The sequence below is a fragment of the Homalodisca vitripennis genome, chromosome 4, assembly GCF_021130785.1.
Source record: "Homalodisca vitripennis isolate AUS2020 chromosome 4, UT_GWSS_2.1, whole genome shotgun sequence".
In the NCBI taxonomy this organism is placed as follows: Eukaryota; Metazoa; Arthropoda; class Insecta; order Hemiptera; family Cicadellidae; genus Homalodisca; species Homalodisca vitripennis.
The window spans coordinates 82196901-82219398 of NC_060210.1; the positions used below are offsets into that span (position 1 = coordinate 82196901).

Genomic DNA, 22498 nt, shown 5'->3' on the forward strand with positions numbered 1-22498 from the left:
TCAGTACTATTTCCTTCCAGCCTAAATCAGTATATGAAATTACAGCAGTTGTTCCAAAGCCTGCATTATATTGCACAAGTCCACAATTGATGTGCTATACACAAATAAATGTAATATTTGTGAAATTTAAATGCTGTCATGGAGGTGATTATATCAGGAAGAATTTTATGTAATTTACCTAAAATGTTACAAAAATTAAAAGTTTCATTTATTTAAAATATTTTTATCTCATAAATCTTTTGTTCTACAGCTACAAAAAGATTTCTCAGGACATAACATATAGTTACAATTTGAATTCCAACCATAACTATATAAAATAAAATAAATTAAAAAGAAAACACTAATATTTCAAAGGTAGGTAAAATATGTTTGTAACCCCTAACTAAATGTACAATGAATGCTTTGTTTGTCATAAGAGATAGAACTGTGGCATTTTTAATAATAATATATTATTATTTTAAAGGTGACAAAGTAAGGCTAGAGTTTTATTACATAATTCAATATCAAAATGCTTGGCAAATAAAAGTTAAGTAAAATAAATATAAATAAAATCCAAACCAAATATAAAATATTATAAAAAGAACTGGATGCTGTAAGAAGATAAATAATAATATTAATTTTGTATTCAAAAAATTGAATAAAATTGATTAAAATCCAGCTGTAATGAAACAAACCTGATTTTCACCACAAGAAAATAATATTAAATCTCAAATACATTAGTCTTTTTTTGTTATAGTCACAAGAGAGATGTTACATTGGAACCTTTTATGTAAAAAAAGCTAACTCCTTTAGCCCAGAAGAGCTCCTGAGATGCTATGTAGACACAAGCTGCAAAAACCCACCCCCACAAGAAAACACTCAAACACTACATCCACTAGACAGCAACACAAAACAAGGAGAGTACCACAGAGAACAAAATATCCTGTCTAATTTTTTAGCCAAGAGCCAACATCCCAAAGAAAAACACAAACATCAGCTCAAACACGAAGCATTAACTTTCTGGAACTCCCTCCGCAAGACAACCAAAACAAGCCTAAAACAGTGTTGACAACCAATCAAAAAACCCACTAGTTCGCAGACACCAACTCACTCTTGCCCAACAAAACATAAACTGGCTGTCTAATAAAACAGAAAGACTATCACACTTCCTTAATAATGAACAACCAGACCTCATTGTTGTTTTCTCTCCTGAGAAAACTTAGAAAACACACAACTAGCTGGCTACACTCTAATTGGAGGCTACACAAGAAGAAATCACACAAAATGGGTTGCAGGATATGCCAAACATGGCCTGGAAAAGTATGTGAAAGTACTTAAGATAAGTGACGAAAACTCAGAATTAGTGTGTGAAACTGCTCTTTTCAAAATAAAACTGAAAAAAGAAATAATCCAGGTCTTGGGAGTTTACAGGCCTCCAAGGGATAATTTGAAACAAGCGCTAGATATCCTATCAAGCCAACTGGAATATACTCTCCGCACAAAAAAGAAAACTGTCATTATGGGCGACATAAATGTAAACAACCTTGGTGAACATGCAAACGACACATATAACATCCAATTTGAAGAACTTCTATCCTCTTTTGACATTGTTAGACTAAATCTGCCACCTACTAGAATTACACATGAAACTAAAACCTCAATAGACTGGATCTGCACAAACATAGACCTAAAACGTATCCAGACATCCGTTATCCTGTCTGGACTCTCAGATCACACTGCACAAATTGCCACTCTCCAACTACTATCAGAGAAAATCACAATGTCAATTAAGGAGAAAAAAGGACTCTCAACAAAAACACCATAAATCTATTTAAAACCAAGCTCCATGAACAACCCTGGGACTGCGTCTACCAGATAGAAGATGTCAATGAATCTTATAACAACTTTCACAGGGTTATCCAAGGAATACTCAATGAGATCTGCCATGTAAAAATGACAAGGAAAAACAACACAACCAAAAAAACTGCTGGGATGCTGAATGCTCTAGACTAAAAAATCTATATATAAATGCCTTGGAAAAAGAAAACTGCACAGGTCTACCTAAAGACAAAGCAGAAACCACAGCAAGAAAAAAGGACTATGACCTAAGACTAAAGACTCTGAGGAAAATTCAAACATCCGACTATATCAGCAATGCCGACAACAAGTCCAAGGCACTCTGGCAGGTAATAAACAATGAAAAAAATCAAGTACCAGTGTTGCAGATGAGTGGAAACTTCTGGTGGATGGGGAGACATTACAGGACCCAATCAAAATAGCAAACTACCTCAACAGCTTTTTTGCTACAGCTGCGGAAAGGACACTTCAGGCCAACAACACCAACACATGCTACAGAACCCCCAAAATTCCTCCTTTAACAGATAACAAACTAAAATTTCAGCTTGCAACATATAACAAAGTAATAAAAGCAATAGACTCACTTAAACAAACAAAAATAATAGTCTGGCACTGATGAAATATCAGCTAAACTGGTCAAAACATGCAAAAATGAACTGATTAATTCACTAACAACACTCATAAATAAGGCTCTCCAACAAGGGACCTTCCCAACACAGCTGAAAACTGCCAAGGTATACCCTAAATATGAAAGTGGACCAACCACGGATGCTAAAAGTTACAGACCAATTTCACTTATACCGACCTTTTCTAAGATCTTTGAAAAAATCGTCCTTAACAGACTAATATCCCATCTGGACCAAAATCTGCTGCTCATCAGCCAGCAACATGGCTTCCTTAAAGGAAGATCCACCTCCACTGCCTTAATACAGCTTACCGAGCACATAATAGAACAATTAGAAGATGGCTCCTCAGTCACAAGTCTGTTCCTGGACTTTAGCAAGGCTTTTGACTGCCTCAATTACAAGACACTTCTTACAAAATTGGGAGCTCTGGGTATTGAGGGAAAGTCTAAACAATGGTTCCACAGTTACCTTAATGGCAGACAGCAACTAGTTGAGATTCAGCATGTAGAAAAAAAACACTCGCCATAAAATACATTCCGAAACTGTTCCTATACGGAGAGGAGTACCACAGGGATCAGTTCTCGGACCAGTCCTGTTCCTTCTCCTCACAAATGACCTACCAGACCAGCTACAAGAATATTGCGAAACCACAATGTATGCAGACGACACTGTCATCACACTAACAGATAAATCAATAGAAACTCTAAACTGAAACATCAATATAACCTTCAACAAGACTAAACAATACTGCACAGTAAACGAACTGGCTCTAGATGAAAAGAAAACTGTCCAGCTGAACTACTCCACTAAAAATAAAGACAAACATATTAATCCCTGGGATAGAGGCCCAAAATAGTACCAAATATCTAGGCATTATCATGGATTCAAAACTGACATGGAAACAGCACATTGATCAACTCTGCAAAAAGCTATGCTCTGGCATTTATGTCATTAGGCGAGTGAAGCAAGTTAGTGGTTTAGACACCGCAAAAACAGCTTACCATGCCCTGGTCGAGTCACACCTCAGGTATGGTCTAGTGGTCTGGGGAAGTACATCCAACAACTATCTAAAAAGATTCCTTATCAACCAAAAGAGAGCTATAAGATGTTTAGCAGACCTCAAATATCAAGAAAGCTGCCTTGATGCATTTAAGGAGCTAAAAATCCTCACACTGACATCACTCTACATCCGTGAGGCAATTCTTCATGCCATCTCCACAAATCAAACAAGAAACAGAGACATTCGCCATCACAATACGTGGAACGCCTCAAGCTTTGCAATACCACCCCACCATCTAAGTCTCTTTGAAAAGAAGCCATCCTATAAAGGGGCCCTATATTTCAACAACCTACCAGAACAACTTAGAAATGAACCAACTCACCGCTTCAAGAACCAATTAACAACATGGCTGCAAGAAAGGCCATTCTTCTCAGAAAGAGAATTCCTCGACAACCAGCTTTAGCAACACATCAAATCCTCAAATTTTAGTTATTATTCTGACGCATGTACTGTTCTTAATGAATATGTAAATAAAGATTATTGTCTATTATTGTCAATGTAATAATATTAAATTACATGCAATGAGTTTTGAAACACAATTTCATTAGTACATTGTAAGAACTAAATATGCAAACTTTAAAAATTGATTGCATTTTTTAACCATACCTTTTAACTAAAATGGGCCTAAACAGATTGAACTTAGGAACATTTTGGTGAGAACCAGCTAAATGCCTCAACACAGTTGGTCATGTTCTTGAGCCTAGAATCATTCACATTTCATTTCTATAATCCTAGGTTGCTAAAAGGGTGACCACAATCAGTAGCTGAATAATTTATTCTTCAGTTATTAATTTATTAAGCTCATTATGAATCTATGTGGGAATTGTCTAGTATCATTTACAATGTGCTAGTTTTTCTGATTCAGAAGAAAAATTTATACTTTTTCTGGATCTTTTGGTAATTTTTTAAATTAATCTTATCGATATTATCAACAATAAACTCCTACTATATTATAACAATTAACTTATGTTTCAGGTCGAATTCTAAACCGCTTTACCAAAGATATGGGCTCTGTAGATGAACTTCTGCCCAGTTCTCTTCTGGATGTCCTGCAGGTCAGTGTGTAAAACAGTAGCGTCAGTCAATATTATTTTAAACTGGTGTTATTTCATTAGTAAATACAAGATTATTAAACTAATATGGAAAAAATTAAACAAGTTTATAAACTGCTTGTCAATTTTTCAAATCGACTTATGGAGTATATGATCAACGAAATTAAATTATTATGGAGGTGTGGTCAAGACACGCAGCTAATATTTAGAAGAATTGATGTTCCTACAGAAGCTTAGCCAAGTTTTTCAAAAGGGAGGTTATGGACATATAGACAATTGAAAAACAATAAAACTTTTGATTGTGAGTTGTCAAATGTATGTTAAATGACCGGTGACTGATTGTTACACAAGTGTAACATGCATTCATTCTTTCTTATACCTTTCATTTTTGTCCTAGTGTGTGGCTTTGTAACCCCATATAAACCCTCTTGACTACAGCACTGGTGGACAGACAAAATTTCTAATATTTCTCATCAAATAGTATTAGTAGCTACGCCACATTTGATATTTCTATTAGTGAATCTAACTAATAAAATGACATAAACCAGCTTTTAAATGTGATTTTTTTCAGATTGGATTGGTTGTAATTGGAATTGTTGGTGTACTTGTATTGGTGAATGCCTGGCTACTCATTCCAACATTCATTGTTGCTTGCATATTTTATTTCCTCAGAAATTTCTACTTGAAGACTTCTAGAGGGGTGAAGCGGTTGGAAGGAATCAGTGAGTGGAAATAATTGTTAATTTAAAAATTAGGAATAATCTCATAAAACAATTACAAATCTATTTATAATAAGTAAATTAAGTGGTAAACGGACTGTAGGTCCACGTCATAAAACTGCCGGAAGCATTTCTTACCTACTTCTTAAAGGGGTGGACAGCGGGTCCACGGTCCTGGCCTGGGACTCACTGTCCGACTCACGGGTTTCTTTTGACGAGGGGTTGACAAGGGATCGTCGTACTCACACTGCAGCACTTGAATGGATGTTTCGAGATCTAAACTCTATATCTGCTAAATAGTTTTCAGTACACTACATAAGACAGCTGCAAAAAGAATGAAACAAAATTATATACATAAAATAAAGTCAGGTTAGTTACGTCATTTCTAACTTTAGAATGTCTGTAACGATTATAGTGGTCTTTGCTTTATTGGATATGTTTTCGCTCCGACTAGGAGAACAACGATTAAAATATCGTAAGAATGCATAGAAAAATCAGGTAAAGAGAACTAAACATTTATATAATAGTTAACTTTAGTCAATTGTTCTGTGTAAACATTGTTTTATAGTAGCACAATCATAAATTACCTTACATTTAGTCGTAAGCTTGATAATAACAACACTTCTTATTTCAAACTTTTTTGCGACCACTGTTGAGCACAAGTAACACAAATATTTAGATAAGAAAACTAAAAGTTTTATTAAAAATCTACTTTAATTGTACACTTTAGTAAATAGTGAGTATGCATGATGAGTACTGTATGCAGACATCAAAGGAATGTACTATATAACTTTTAGCATAGTTTATTTGACTTTTGACAAAAGTAGACTTCTCAGAAGTTTGTATGTACCTTGTTCGAGAAAACAAAGTAATATTAACTAGGGCTTTTTATTAACTAAACACCAAATTTTAAAACTTTTAACGGTTAACGGTTTATTTTAAAGGGGAATAAAACTAATAGTGTTTAAGAATAAATTTAAGAATTTTGAGCGTTTGAAGTCCTTATAACTGCTAGTAATTAAACATGTTATCTCCTGTCGTTCCGGGATCACTATTTGAAATAACGTTAAATTTGTTCGCAGCGGGATATAGCGATGAATAGCAATTGGAAGTTTGAATGAAACTAGACAAATTTTTTAGCAGTTCATCGAATTCCTGTTTTAGTGATATTTACAACGTATCGTTAGCGGCATAAGGTCACTATTATGTAAGTTAGTACTTAGTGTAGGCAGATGTTTTGTTTACTGTTTGGATTATATGGCAAGAGCCACTATTTAAGGTAATAAAATATTTTTTCTTCCTATCTATCTAACTTAATTTGGTACAACTTTAAAAATGATATTAGATATGAACTAAATGGTTATTTTAACTATTAACAATATTAATAAAACAATAAACCATCCATTTCAATTAACGTGTATTACGAGTAACGTGTCTACTGGTATATAGAGTATTATACAAACGATGGTCCAATATAAGGAACAACTAATACAAACTTACTGTAGATGTTTATGATTCATTAGGACAATGCCAAATTAATCAGATAGTAATATAATGCTATATCGAATTCGTTAAGATATAATCCCTATTAGTAATCCACTTCAAATGTGATAGCTTGAGTAAACTGTTGTTAATATTTACTGCTTTAGCAGTACGTTGTGCGAATGTAGTGGAAGCATCACTGACCAGAATAAAGAATAAGTGCAGGAAGAAAAACTAATGCACGGCCAGGTCAGTTTTGAAAAGTAGGACAGTTAGTCCGCAGGTATCAGCGTGGACTAACTGTCCTACCCTGCAGAAAAGTGACGTCAGCCACCCTCGTCAAACTAGGCGTGGACCTACAGTCCTACAATCAATTAAGTTGGCTGGTGATTAAGTGAATTTAAGCTTCCTGCTTAGTTGCTCCAACACTATGGATAACATGTTATGGATTTTTATTGATGAGACGAGATATTTTTCCCAAATTGTACTGTTATACAGTAACTTGTTAACTGTATAACAGTACAATATTTGTTTTATTCATTGAGTGTTAATAACAACCATTACCTAAAAACAAGTATTATACGTAACACTTATTATTATCAAAAGTAATTGGATATAATAACACTAGAGACCTCTAATTTGCACCTTTCTCCTTCTTTTTTAATTGCTTTGAAATAAGATGTCACTTGATAGGGATTCCTATTAAAGAATGTTGTATTCTAAACCCATTTCTGAGGGAAGGGTTAGAATTTGTCATATACTAAAAACTCCTTGTTTGGTCATTTAACATTTCCTGAAGTCAATATCTTTATTTCCATTTATTCAAAAAATTATGAGGGTAGGACTTTATATCCTATATATTTGTGTAATGTTTAGTGTTCTGATTTTAAAAACATAAAATATGTTAAACTTTCATTTTGATAATCACATTTCTTGCTATTCAGGAGTATATTTGTTATTTATTCTTACATTTTAAGTTTAATATAATTTAGTTTAACAGTTTAATAATTTTAAGTTTAATAATCACTCGTCATAAAATCATGATATATTGTGGTACTTTGAGAATAAACAAATAAACCAACTAATGTGCTCTGGTAATGTTTTCCAGCTAGAAGTCCTGTAGTAACACATTTAAATGCGTCATTGCACGGGTTAACAACCATTAGGGCTTTTAGTGCAGAGGCTGTCCTGGAGAAAGAGTTTGATAGTCATCAGGTACTGTACACTTATTTATAACTTAAACACTTTTTTTCAAATTATTCATTTATTTTTTAATATGCATACTATTCAGATCACAAGTTCTTGTTTCTTATACAAACTAAACCATCAAACTTTTCATAATTTAAAATCTTTAAAGTGTATGAATTTTTTCAACACAGTTTTTTTTTACATTTATCACAATGTTCTAAAAAACTTTGTATGCTACATCCATAACGATCTGTCACCTGTGAAGATTCTTATTCTGTAGCAACCATAGTATTCAGTAGTTTCTTTCATCTTGTCATTTGTAAAAAGTCTGTATAAGGTGGTTAATTTCCCATCTATAAGAAAGAGATCTGATCAGAACTTGGGTGTGGATTAGAGGTTTGCTAGGCTATTCCTTAATTTATTATTTTGTTTTCAAATATTCAATATACAGAAAACAAATAACATAACATATAAAAAGAATTGTTTAGTATTTCATAAAAAGACTCAGTCAGCTTTTTTGTTTAACTTTTGTACATTGCTTCCTAAAAGTAAAATCACAATCGTGTTTCAATAACTAGTGTCATACTGTCACTTGAAATATACCATTATTTAGCCTAGCTGCAATACAGCATCAGAATGAAACATGCCAGTTCTTCATTATCAGATTTGTTTTCACTGTCTTCTGTTACTCCATTGAGAAACAAGCTGCTGATACAAGTTCTACATTGATGCTATTATCGGTCTGAAGCCAATCATTTTAGAGTATGATGAGTTCAGGCTAGACTGCGTTTGTTTCGGCTCCACTTGTTCACCTTGTTTTAAGTGGTTTATCTTTAGCGGATGATTGTGTAACTTGGCATAGTGTTAGATATACATGTTGTTACGTTAGTGTTAAAGTTTCATGAAGTTTTGTCTAAGGAAAGTGTAGCTTTTCGCAAGTGTTCAGTTGCACTTTCAGGTTTTTGCAGCAGCGACGGGCGGAGTTGAGCAGTTCAAGGTCAACCGGTCTGTCTTATTGCCGAGCAAAGTGCGTCATGCCTCCCCCGGAAAAACCCTCTACAGTGAAGACTAGATCAATGAGTGACAGTGACATTTTGAGTTCAACTAGTAGTCAACTAGAAAACCTTGTTAAGGAAATACGTGAGTTTCGTGAGGAATCAAAGAAGGAAATGCGTGAATTTCGTGAGGAATAAAAAACCATGGGAAAGTCGATCGATTCTACACATGACAAGATAGACGAAGTAAACGTTTTAATTAACACCCAACGAGAAGATATTGACAGGTGCCTCGACGTGATCGATTTTCTCAAGTTGGAGAATTCGCAGCTACAATGTGAATTAGAGCAAGTTAAGAAGGAACTCTGCGATGTGCAACAATATTCGCGTAGAAACACGGTTGACATACAAGGTGTGCCCGAGAATAAGTCTGAGAATGTGTTTGAAGTTGTAAAGGCGGTGGCAAAAGTTCTGCGGTTCGACCTCAAGCCAGAAATGATTGATGCGGTGCACAGACTCGCGGGCGGTAGCGGCGCGTTGAGACGGGGCATTATTCTCAAAGTTTGTTCGGCGCGGGAACTGTGATGAGCTGTTGCGGCTTGCGAAAGTCAAGCGTGGGTTTCCAGCATCAGAACTCGACTTCTCATCCGAAAACAAAGTATTCGTGAACCCGTCACTTTCGAAGGCCTTCAGGGAACTACTCTACCACGCCAAGTGTGCAGCGCGGGAGGGCCGAGTGAGGTTCGCCTGGTACAGTAACGGGAAGGTGTTGGTCCGCAAGAGAGACGGTCAGCCGGCGATCCACATAACTTCTAAGCATCAACTGCAGGATCTGCAACGTGATGGGGCTTCCTAAAAGCAGTAATCTTCATAATTTATTATGTGGTATTTGTGTAAACTACTATTTTAATGTTTGTTTTCACGTTTTAAAATATGTTTTGTTTTATTATAGTTAAGAATGGTTAGTAATAATTTCATTTATTATCAGAATGTTAGGGGTTTAAAATCTAAAGTGAACTCATTTTTTAGTAATATTTTATGTTTAGAGTTTGATATAGTGAGTCTAACAGAGACATGGCTTGATGAGTCCGTTTATAGTTCTGAGTTATTCACGGATGAGTGGTCAGTTTGGAGGAGTGATAGTACAGACCGTGTGCGGGGGTTGCTGGTCGTGGTCAGGGACAGTGCCTGGCGCGCCGAGCCACTTCCGCCATTCTTAGATAACGAAATTATTTCGGTATTGTGGCTTAAGTTGATTAACCCCACCGGTTTCAGTTTCTATTTATGTACAGTATACATACCGCCAAACTCAAGCTTAGTCACTTACAACTCATTCTTTCAGTCGTTAGAAAATAGGTTTTTTGTTAATGACAGAATTTTAATTATAGGCGACTTTAATCTTCCTTTAATTGAAAATAGTAAATTTAAATTTTCAAGAGAAGGGGATATATACAGATATTTTCATGAATTTTTACAGTTTTATAATTTTAGTTTGTATAATGATATTGTGAATATCAATAATAGGACTTTAGATTTGGTCATGAGTAATTTTAAAGGTTTGTCAGTGGAAAGGTCCAGTGATTTTTTGGTTCCTGTTGATAACCATCATCCAGTTTTAGCGATTAGTCTGGTATTGACAAAAGGCAGGTGGCGTGCCGTTCTGCCTAATGAAATTAGATATAACTTTTCTAGAGTAGATTTTTTCCAGCTGTACACAACATTTCAAAACGCTAATTGGGACCGCGTCCTAGAGGCGACGATGCTAATGAATCAGTTGCTTGTTTCTACGAAATTCTATATTCTTGTTTAAATCAACATACAATTGCGCGTAGGCAGCGTCCATCGAAGTATCCTTCCTGGTACACTTCGATACACTTAGTCCAGCATTTTTCAAATATTTTTATTCCCTTCAAAATAATAGGTTTTCTCAAGGCTCTCAAAATCAGGGGGCTAAATCTGAAGAATATGCTGGATGGGACAGCACTTTTTAGCCCAATTCATGGATTTTTGCCATCATGAATAGACAAGTGTGCACACATGCATTGTCTTGATGGAACAGCACTTTCTTCTTCGCCAAATGCGGCCGTTTTTGCTTCAAATCAATGTTGAATCTCTCGGAAAGCAGCTATATTTGCCGGTGATCATTTTACCCTTTTCAAGATAATCAATGTGAATGACACCCCGTGCATCTCAAAAAACTGTGGCCATGACCTTGTTGGCTAACAGACTCACCTTAGTCTTCTTTGGTCCACGTTCACCCCGAGCAATCCACTGTTTCGATTGTTCCTTGGTCTCTGGTGTGTTGTGGTGGATCCATGTTTCGTCCACAGTTACAAAACGGCGCCAAAACTCGTCCGGATTACAGCTGAACACTGCTAAACACTCTTTAAAAATGGTCAATTGGTTGCGCTTATGGTCGAGTATGAGTATGGCGGCACGCATCTTGCTGAGAGTTTTTAATCTCCAAATATTCGTGTAAAATGTGATGTACCCGTTCAGTTGAGATACATACAGCATGAGCCAAATCACACATTTTCATTCTCTGATCGTCCAATACTTTTTTTGGGCGTCCTGAACGTTTGGCATCACTAGTGCTGGTACAACCAAAACGGAACTCTGTAAACCACTGAAATTGAAGGTGCCGAGTCCCCGTAGTATTTATTGTTTTTCCTTAGTTTCAGTGATAATTTTTATGTAAAAAGTAATGCTTAATCAGCACACAAAATTCACTTTTTCCATTTTCATGAAAATTCACGAGGATGTCTGCTTTGAACGGCTATCAAATACCAACTGCAAGATGCAGCTTGGTCAAAATTAGAGAGTTGCCACTGATGGATTACAGTTGACTGCAGCATTGTTGCATTTCAAGTTACTGCACAGAAAATTCAAAAAGTCACTGACGTATCAAACTTCATAATATCAAAATTCTCGATATATTGAAGTTTATATTTTCCCTTGGGGTTCGATATATTGAGGTTCCATTGTATATATATATATATATATATATATATATATATATATATATATATATATTTGTTAACTAATATTTATGAAAGTAAATTTTGTCTCAGGATTTACATTCTTCTGCCTTCTACATATTCATTGCCACTGCTCGAGCATTTGGCTACTGGTTGGATGTAGTGTGTTCCCTCTACATTGCCATGGTCACCTTCAGTTTCCTCATCATTGACAGTGGTTAGTTACAATAGCAAATATTTTCTCATCAATTTAAGATGTTTTGAAAACATTAAGTGAATAATATAGAGAATTAGAGTTAATCACTTTTATAAGACATTCAATTGTAAATTAATTATAACTTGAAATGTCTAAAGTCGGTAATTGTTAATTCTGGTATGATATTTAACTTAATTATATAAAAATATTTTAATGATCAATAACCAAGATTAAGATAGATAGCAAGATTAAGTGAGACAGCTTAGTAGACTGAGGATAGTAGACTCAGTCTACTATGTGGCAGTAGTTGAAGGATAGTCCATAGAATGATAATACAAGTTGAGTTCTTTTTAAACCCTAAATACCATCATGTGTTCAGGTAATTCTTTAACAACTTTTCTTTAGATTAAAAAAACACAACTAAAAAAGGTAGAAAACCTAATTTTTGTTAATAAACAGTATATTTTTCATTTCCACTGAAGGATTTGGTAGAGCAGTTCCTTAACAACCACATCAGTTTTTATTTGAATGAATTCAAATTATAGTTGAATTACCACAAAACAAACAATGTGATTTTAAATGTATGGAATACATAAAAAGAGTTGTATATGCTCTGCTAATTCTACTGTAATACTGTTCATTCCACTCTTATCTCTACAGTACTGCAGAATATTAATGTTTGTTTTTGCAAAGTCTATTTTAATTTAACATAGTCAGAATTCTGATGTTGCATGTAGAAATTATCCCAAATGTATTGATAAGATTATTAAGACAGAAACTAACTTCATATATGTTCATAAACATTCCCTTCATTGTGTATACCCCTTGACTTGATGAAAGCACTCAGTCATTCCACTGTTAGTAATGAAGTTAGAATACTCATATAAATCACATTATTAATTACATATTTTGTTAAAAAGTGATGACCAGACAGAAGTGTTTTTGGATAACATTAACAAATAGTTATTTATTTTAAAAAATCAGGTAAATAGTGCATAATTTCTACCACTTTGATGTAATTTTCCTTCAAAAACTCTGAAGTTTGTTCAGAAGTATGTGATAAAGCATGTTGAAGTGCATTAGACCTTTGTATTCAAATTCTACATGTCTGCCTAACCAACTTCTTGCTGTAATTATTTTTTGGCTTTCCACCTTAATAGCTGTAAAATACTACTAACAAACACTGTACATATTTACACAATATAAATGTTGTGGTCTGGTTGTGACAGCATGGCTGGGAGGCAGTGTGGGTCTTGCCATCACCCAGACAGTCGGTCTCATCGGTATGTTCCAGTGGGGTATGAAACAGTCTGCTGAGGTGGAGAACTTCATGACCTCTGTTGAGAGAATACTTGAGTACACACAAGTAGACAAAGAACCTCCACTGGAATCACCACAAGGTTAGAATTTATATTTATTTCAAAAGAGAAAGAAATTTAACATAATTCAAAGTTTAGTTAAATTAGTCTGTAGGCAAATCAGTGAGTTAATTGTACTTAATTATTTTTAATTTCCATTTAACTAAATTAGTATATACACTTGTAGGATTTTAACCGATACAATGGAGTACCAAAGGATCCAATCTTTATATCAAGACTTATTGCACAGATAGACTCTTTGACCTTTTAATTCTAATATCAATAGTTCTTCCTTGGACCAAGGTGAACCTGTGTATGAAGTTTCAAGTTTCTAGGATTTTCTATTGAGACATATATATGGACAATGACACAGTTTTAAGAGGACCCTGCTGGGTCCTTGATAAATAGATATATTAGCAATTATTATCATATCTATATACATACTGAGCTTACACTCACTTGATGGCCACGTGATTCATCAGCTTTTGACCTAGGCCCCACAACAAATTTGTTTACATCAAACCTAGTACTAAGCAAATAACACTGAGTTACCTCAAGAACTCAATATCACGATGATTTCTAATCTTCACCAACTTGTTCTGCCTGTTTGAAAAAAACAAAAATAAGTCATTTTTGGGATGGAGAAATATATATCAGGATTCATGAAGGTGTACCTTACATCGATACCATAAATATAAATATGAATGAAAATAGCTATTATTTTCTACAAGTTTGGAAATATTTTTGCAATGAGGGTTTAGGTTTCATAGTTACAGCAAAAATCTAAAAATTTTGGAACTATAACAGTTTTAAAAACATGGTGTCTTTAACTTAATATCCCATTTCAGTAAATTTTAACACGTTTAATGTTATTGTTATTTTCTTAAAATTTTCTACAGTTATCCACAAAAATTTACTTGTAAAGATCCCAGGACTGTAATGACTCATTTCATACACCCATCTCACATTCATTTCAATCTTTAATTTAATTTAGAAATTTATTAGTAATAATAATTAAATAATTAAGGAATAATTAATTATAAATTGTCTCAAATTTTAATACAAACAATAATAAATACAAAATTAAATATATCAAAATTAATCAAAATTCACCTTATTACATATAAAACTCAAAAGTTATAAAGTGAACTTAAGTCAGTGATACAGTGTGCAGGGATGATTGTTGAGTGAAGAGAGCAGAAGTTTAAAAGTTGAGAGGAGAAACGGATATAGAAATAGAAGAAGTGAAGCAAGATTATTATTATTTAAATAAAGAAACTGGTTACATTTATTCAGCAGTATTTGGTTCAAAAGAAAGGTTAATTTATTAAATTCATATTATCACTGAAATACAGAGAAGCAGAAGACAGATATTGGGTGAGAAAATTCCTTTTAAATTTAACAGTGATCCATTGGAAGAACATAAAACCCAGGAACATTCGATCTGGCTAACAATTCAAAATTAACATAATTAAAATTTAACAAAATTATTTTTCAAATTACAATATCTTTTATTAAAAACAATACCTAATATTTCTATTTCATTAAGCCAGCACGACCATTCTGCCCTAAAATTTAAGAACTGTATTTTTAAAAATTTACCATTATTGTATCCTCCATCTTGTTTCAAAACTCAAACCTGTATGTCAATTTATCATCATTAAAGTTCACATTTGTATCATACGGAGTTATTTATTATTTCTAGCTATAATCATCAGAATACAAATTAAGTTTAACCATTTATTTAAAGTGTATAAGTAGTAGTATATTACAGGACATATTTGAGTATAGGAAGTAAATTCTGACTATACCTTGTTTATGTATGTTAGGAACAATAACACTCTAAAATGTTAAATGTAAACCATTATAGTCAAGAGATTATCATAATTTGTAATTTAATCAAACATCTATACCTTGACAACAGGCATTAAATTTAACCGTGCTCTACATCACTGAGAATTAAATATTAACTATATAATATTGTCCCTCTATGATACTATTAACAGCATCTTGTTTTTGATTGGTTGAGAACTTTAATACTCATTTTAAAATATTAGCTGTTAATGTACTGGATACTTTAAGTTATGTGTCTTATTTCTCTTATCGTATTACATTACTTGTTCAGGAAATGTAGAAATATATATTAAATTTGTAACATAAAACAATTTGATAATGGGAAAAAAATCTCCATAGATAAAAGTTAATTAATTTTTCATCTGATCAATATAGTATTGATGAATTCTAAATTGGTGCCACGTGACTAGAGTAAGACAATATTCGGATTTTATGTTTCTGGTGAGCTATAGAGAGTATCACAATGCAATAAGTTATGGCAGGCAAATTAAATTTGTGTAGACTTTTAAAGTGAAATTTTCATTCTATTTTTCAATCTTTGACAATTTGACATGTAGACTTGCATGTGTGGATTAATTTTATGAGGTTGTATGCTGGCAGATAAAGTTATGTTTATAGTCAATATAATTATTAAAATAAGATACAAAATGATGTGAAAATAAATCAAAAGTTTAAAAATAAAAGTGTTACAATCTTCCTAGTAATAGTAAGATTATCATAAAAACAGCCGTTTTAAAATAGAAGTTAAATCACATAAATAATAAATTAAAGAAGTTTCACTGGAATAATTTGTTCACTGAGCAATTCAACAGCCAAACCTGTACTAACATTATTGACCGTACTGAGCACACCAACAAATCCTGTTGACTGGTCCTATTTATTATTTAGCTAGTATTCAACCAATTAATTATTTTCCAGACAAAAAACCCCCTGCTAATTGGCCGACTGAAGGTGAAGTTGAGTTCAACCATGTGGTCATGTCTTACGATCCTTCCCTGCCACCTGTTTTGAAAGACGTGACATTTGTCATACAACCACGAGAAAAAGTAAGATTAGACTTGAAGGAGGTGTCTAGGTAACAATACTGAAGAGTGTTACAAATGTTTTCTATATAAAACTTTCTTTGATATAAAATTATTGTATTGTATTTGGACATTTAAATTAATTTGAGTATTTCAACATAATCCGATGTGATTAGATAGATAGCTCTGTAATAAGTTCAACAACCACAAAATGATTTTCTTTACACTACCAAAACATGGTAAATTTTACTTTGCTTTGTTTGAGATATTGGTGTTCCTTTAGGAAACTTTACAAATTAATGATGAGTTGTACTTATGTATAATATCTGTCCAGTTAACATCCTGTGTCAAAAAGGGCCACTACTGTCATATAAGATAAACTTTACCTAATACTAACACAAATTTTTAGAAAATACATTGTGGTTAACACTGATAAATTAAATATTTTTATGTATGGTTAAAATAATATAGAGAATCATTAAAAGTATGTTTTAATATCTCTTTGATTATTCTTAAAATATAAGAAATGTTTGATGTAACACAGGTACTGTTTAAAATATATGTATACATAAAGTTATTTTTAGGTTGGCGTTGTTGGCCGCACTGGAGCAGGTAAATCTTCATTAACTGCTGCTTTATTTCGATTTAATTCATTCAAAGGAAAAATCATCATTGATGGCATTGATGTGACTGATTTTGGACTCCATGATTTACGGTCCAAACTCTCTGTTATTCCTCAAGAACCTGTGTTGTTTTCTGGAAATGTTCGCAAAAACCTTGATCCTTTTGATGAATACTCTGATCACACAATATGGAGTGCTTTAGAGGAGGTATGTGTTGCAAGATTGTACAATTTTCAAACCATATTAATTGTTACATTTTTATTTAATAATACATTAGTTTTGGTAAGATTACAGATTATTCTGATTGGTATTTTACTACAAAAATACAATATTAAGGAAATATTTATTTTTATGCCTTTATGAAGGAACCTTGTCCCTCTAATTATAAGGAGGGTATTTCGTACCTATTATTTCTTCTCTATTCCAGTAGAAGTGCCAAAATTTTGTTCGTTTACACAAAAAAAAGGCATAGACCAGTGCTGTCTCATCTTTAGATGTATGCACTTGTAACTACACTAATATTCAAAATTTGATTTGCTTTGTTTAAAATATCACAGTTTTGATAAATTACAGTTTACATCAAAATATCTAACCACAATTCCAATTTGACATAGTGTACTGTACTATAGCAGAGGTGACAAATATAATCAACAATTCTCTAAATTCAGTAATAATGATTCAGTAATAAAGTCCATTAAGTACAAAATCAAATAACAATTAATACTAAGTTGAAAATTATATTAATAATGTGTCTAATTGCCTAAGATATTATCTAATTTTTTTTTGTGAGACTATCACAAAACATATAAATTTATAATCCTTTATGTTTTAAATACTACGGCATGTAACTGAGGTTATCCTTTTAAAGCAAGGCCTCTATAATTCCTCCAGGATTTCATTATTTCCACCCAAAATATAAATATAAATGTAGTAATTTAGCAGTTAAATCTATTGCTAGAGCTTTCCTAATTCTCTCCATAAGAAAAAAAGATGCAACTATTCTCATCTGCCTATGTTTTTAATTTAGGTTGAACTGAAAGAAGTGATAGAAGACTTACCACAAGGTTTAAACAGTAAAATCGTAGAGGGTGGAGCCAATCTGAGTGTTGGACAGCGACAGCTGATGTGCCTGGCCCGAGCCATCGTCCGTAACAATAAGATTTTGGTTCTGGATGAGGCTACAGCTAATGTAGATCTACAGTAAGTTATTCATTGATCTGTTAATACACTTAAATTAAGAATCCAAAGTTTGATGTAGCTTATACATAAAATTGGTTTTTCTAAATTTAAAACTCTGGTTGTATTCTTAAAAATTAAAACTGTTATTATAATGCTTAAAAATAAATATTAATTTACTTCTCTAATTGTACCAAACTTTATCCACCCTAGCTGGATAACTTTATAGCCCTAACACTCCCACATCCAGTAAAATATTCTTGGTGTTTTGTATAGTGTCCGGACACTGGGAGTGTAGCGGTTAAGCAGTAATAAAAATATTAAATATTTTTAAAGCACATGTAATACGAAAGTGGGAACCAATTTGATCTGTGTAAGAACATAACTATCAAGCCATTTTCTGTCTGTCTGTGTGATAGCTCCTGATGAAAGGTCCTAGAGCTCTGAATTTGGCACATAGATTCCTCTTGATCCACGCCACGGGGAAACACTCCTAAGTAACTAACTTTATACATTTTACAAGGATTTCAAACTTTGTTAAAAAATTTTAAAACACGTCACAGGTGCTCAAAATAATTTGGATAAGTATTATCGTTTATTAACTTACATTTATAACTTTGCATTTATTTATATACTGAACAAAACATTGTTTAGTACAGTGAACTTTGTTAATATGGTGACTCCAGATGCTAGAAAGATTTCCATTGTTTTTAGTAAGGTCCTGATGTGTTTAAGCTGTTCAATACTATACATATAAATCATTCCGACGCTATTCATAGAAATATCTCCAAAGTAATAATATTAGTAAGAATGCTCCTTGTACTGAAAATGTTCAGTGCATCTAATTGTTTGTTGTATACATGAGTCTATTGTTTTGAATACAGATTTAAATTTATTTTAAAACTGTGTAAATGTTATTTACCATACTTTAAATATAGAGTAACTAAAATATTATTAAAATGAGGTGACTAAAACTGTTTTATAGGACTGATGCTCTGATACAAAAGACTATCAGACGAAAGTTTGCAGAGTGCACAGTACTGACAATAGCACACAGATTGAACACTGTCATGGATTCAGACAAGATTCTGGTCATGAGCAATGGTTGTGTAGTGGTGAGTAAAACCTTCTTTTACCCTTAGCAATTGAATGTAAATAACAGAGAATGTGTACCTCTGCTGCACTAGTGGACCTCTAAGAATCGAGTGCGGAGTTCCTCAGGGATCCTGTTTCTTGTATTTATAAATTACATGCTTAAATTAAATTTCTTTGGAAAATCTAGTGCGTTTATAGATGACGTGGCACATTTTACACAAGCAAAAGTATTGACACTTTAACAATCCATGCAACAGAAAATTTTTATGTACTGAGAAATTGGTGTTCCAAAATGTACTTAAATTTTAAAAAGACAAAGTACGTCAATTTGGACTTTAAGGGTTTTGTGCAGTTTTAAAGTAACATAAAAGAAAAATTCAGTTGCGAATGAATATTAAAAATATTATAAATGATTTAAAAGTTTTATGAATTATATAAATACCACTGAATATTGCTACTGAATATTTTGTAATTTTTGAAATAATTTGAAATATAGTAAATAAGCTTAAGTAGCATATTAACATATTGTGCTTTGTACAAAATATAATAAATAAAGACTACTCTGATTCTAAAAATGAATTTGTAAAACCCATAAAAGCATATGTACATTTAAAAATTCCTCATGGACACTGGGTTTGAAGTTTAAAATAAATCATGTTGTTGCTTAATGCTCTGAAATTGTGAATGTGAAATACAGGAGTTTGACCATCCTCATATCCTACTGGAAAACAAGCATGGTTATTTGTACCGAATGGTAGAACAGCTGGGCAGAACTGCAGCAGAATCATTGCATAACATTGCAGCCTTGGTATGTAATTACGCTATTCTTATTTTAGTTACATTTTATTTGTTCTTGTTACATATTCTTTTTACACAAAAGAGGATATGCAGGATATCATTTTATAGTAGTGGTGTAAAACATTGAGCATGAGTAAATGAGCCTGAGTTTTAAATGTGCAAGCATTTGGGGCCCTTAAACCATTTACATTTCTTTTTATTCTCTGATGATTTTGAAAAACACAGAGTTCACATTCACTTAATTATACACAGTGGTTTTTAAATGGAAATCCCCTTATTTTTTCTAAATTTCTTCCTATATTGCTACTGAACCACCACCATTATTGTATAACATAATAAATATTATATTTTGACATAGTTGACATTTACCATCTTTCATCCAGTAAACTAGCATTAACTAATTTTTTAAATATTGTACAAATGTGATATTGTGACACATGACTTTTGATTAATTTTTATGCTAAATATGTTAATGGAAACCTTTGTGTGTATGTTTATTCATTCTTAAGCTATTAAGAACTAAAAAAATATAATGTCTATTATTATTAACAAAATAATATTCTACAAGTATATCTAGAAATTGTAGGACAATACATTAATTTTTAAATAAACTTCATTGACTGTAGTATACTGTACATTGATAAATACTTTTTTGGAATATTAAACTACTCGTTATTATATCATTTAGATAAATTTTGGGAGCTAACTTTGTTCAACTTTAATCATGGGTATAAAAATTGCAGATCACAAGGACAAATATAAGAATATTTTATGTCCATGATTTAGTTCCGAAATAAAATGTAATGAAAAATATTATCAAAACTTATATTATTATTGGTAAAGTTGCTTTAAGTGTTTCAGGTTTGATTTGTTTTAGATCCCTACTTTGGCAACAAAAGAGGATAAACGAAACAAGTTTACCAGCATAAAATGTTTTTTAAAAATGTGCTTAATCCTTTTTTAAACACTTGTGACAATTTAGCGCTGTGAATGCCAAGCATTTATTACAGGTCACCTCTCTCAGTGCTAAGCTCTTTTGGTGTTTATGTAGTGATAGGCTATAACTTGTAATATTACAACACAAACAATATGTGTGTATTATGTTTCTTGCATTTGAATGAAAAAACATGTTAAAATTTTTTTAATAAATAAAATACAGTTAAAAATTTAATTTTTGGTTTTTTAAACTTTGGATTACAAAAATTGTAGTTTTATGATCTTAATTTAATTGGATGCATCTTTTATATTATTCTTTATGTACATACGAACAAACTATACAATTCCAAAAATATAAGTATTTGTATGACTGTTTTGATATTTTTTAGAACTAAGATTTTTATTTGATATTTGTGTAGTGTTCCACACAATAATTCACAACTTTTTCAAAAATAAACACAATGGGATTTGTTTTGTTATATGTGTTGGGAGAAATGTGTGATATGGCTTATAATATTTTTTTTATGATAAAATCTGTTGAAATTTGTAATTAAAAAATCATACAACAAATTTAATTTTTTACGTGGTGTTAAAGAAAAATTATAATATTTTTATCTTAATACATTGGTATGCAACTTTATTTTTGTTCTCTTTGTAAATAGCAACAAGCACAACTTACCAAGTTTCAAAAAAGTAAGTATATGTCATACTGACTTTTCTTATACAGGGTGAGTCAGAAATATGGTAAAATATTTTAAGACGTGATTGTACAGCTAAAAATAAGAAAAAAATGTTATATGAAGGTAGGTCCGGAAACGCTCCATTAGTGAGTAATGGCTGCCGAAAGATTTTGCTTTGTTTTCAGTTCACCTGGTGAAATTAAGTGATTCTGAAATGCTTTGTTTTTACTTTTTAACTCAAATAAGGTGGATTTATAAGCAAAATCACCTGAAAAATCAAATAAAACCACTCTAGAGGTTGTAGTGTGAACAGTTTTTGAGTAAAAGTATGAAATTTTCCAAAAATCTAATAAAAAAAATACCGCCTTAAATGTTTGATGTCCAATAACATTGTTAAATGACCAATAAACAAATTGTTTGTCCTAATACAGATTGTAGAGAATTTAATTCTGAAAACAACCATAATAAGCAAAGTTAACTAAATGTGTAAAAACGTTATGAAATTGACTCCTCATGTATTACACTACACAGCGAACTTTTGCTGTTTTATAATAAGGAATGAGTATCTGATTGGTAACAGCTGGTGAAAAACAAACATATTTTTAGTTCAAAATTGTATTTTTAAATACAATAAACATATCTACAATTGCTTTAAGTCTCACCGGAAGATTAAAGATGACGCTCAAAATGACATCCGTTGTTCAAAATGCACGTGTTCAGGCGTCTTCTCATTGAGTTTCGGACCCGTTCAAAAACTCTAGGTGTCTGCTTAATGGTTTCTATTCTATTAGAAATGTTTAATCGGAGTTCTTCAATGGTATCTA

The 22498-nt window shown here is 32.4% G+C and overlaps 1 protein-coding gene across 2 annotated transcripts in view; it reads left to right on the top strand.

Annotated features, from left to right (window-relative positions):
• Nucleotides 1–22498, top strand: part of LOC124359642 (probable multidrug resistance-associated protein lethal(2)03659) — a 59184-nt gene that overhangs the window by 33025 nt on the left and 3661 nt on the right. The window contains exons 16-25 of one of the 2 annotated variants that reach the window (XM_046812550.1): nucleotides 4498–4577; nucleotides 5146–5296; nucleotides 7884–7990; nucleotides 12030–12153; nucleotides 13362–13532; nucleotides 16263–16390; nucleotides 16951–17196; nucleotides 18017–18189; nucleotides 19151–19280; nucleotides 19958–20068. In XM_046812550.1, coding sequence (XP_046668506.1) covers nucleotides 4498–4577; nucleotides 5146–5296; nucleotides 7884–7990; nucleotides 12030–12153; nucleotides 13362–13532; nucleotides 16263–16390; nucleotides 16951–17196; nucleotides 18017–18189; nucleotides 19151–19280; nucleotides 19958–20068 — 1421 coding nt within the window. The remainder of the gene's footprint in view (nucleotides 1–4497; nucleotides 4578–5145; nucleotides 5297–7883; nucleotides 7991–12029; nucleotides 12154–13361; nucleotides 13533–16262; nucleotides 16391–16950; nucleotides 17197–18016; nucleotides 18190–19150; nucleotides 19281–19957; nucleotides 20069–22498) is intronic. The other variant, XR_006922180.1, reaches the window with a different exon arrangement.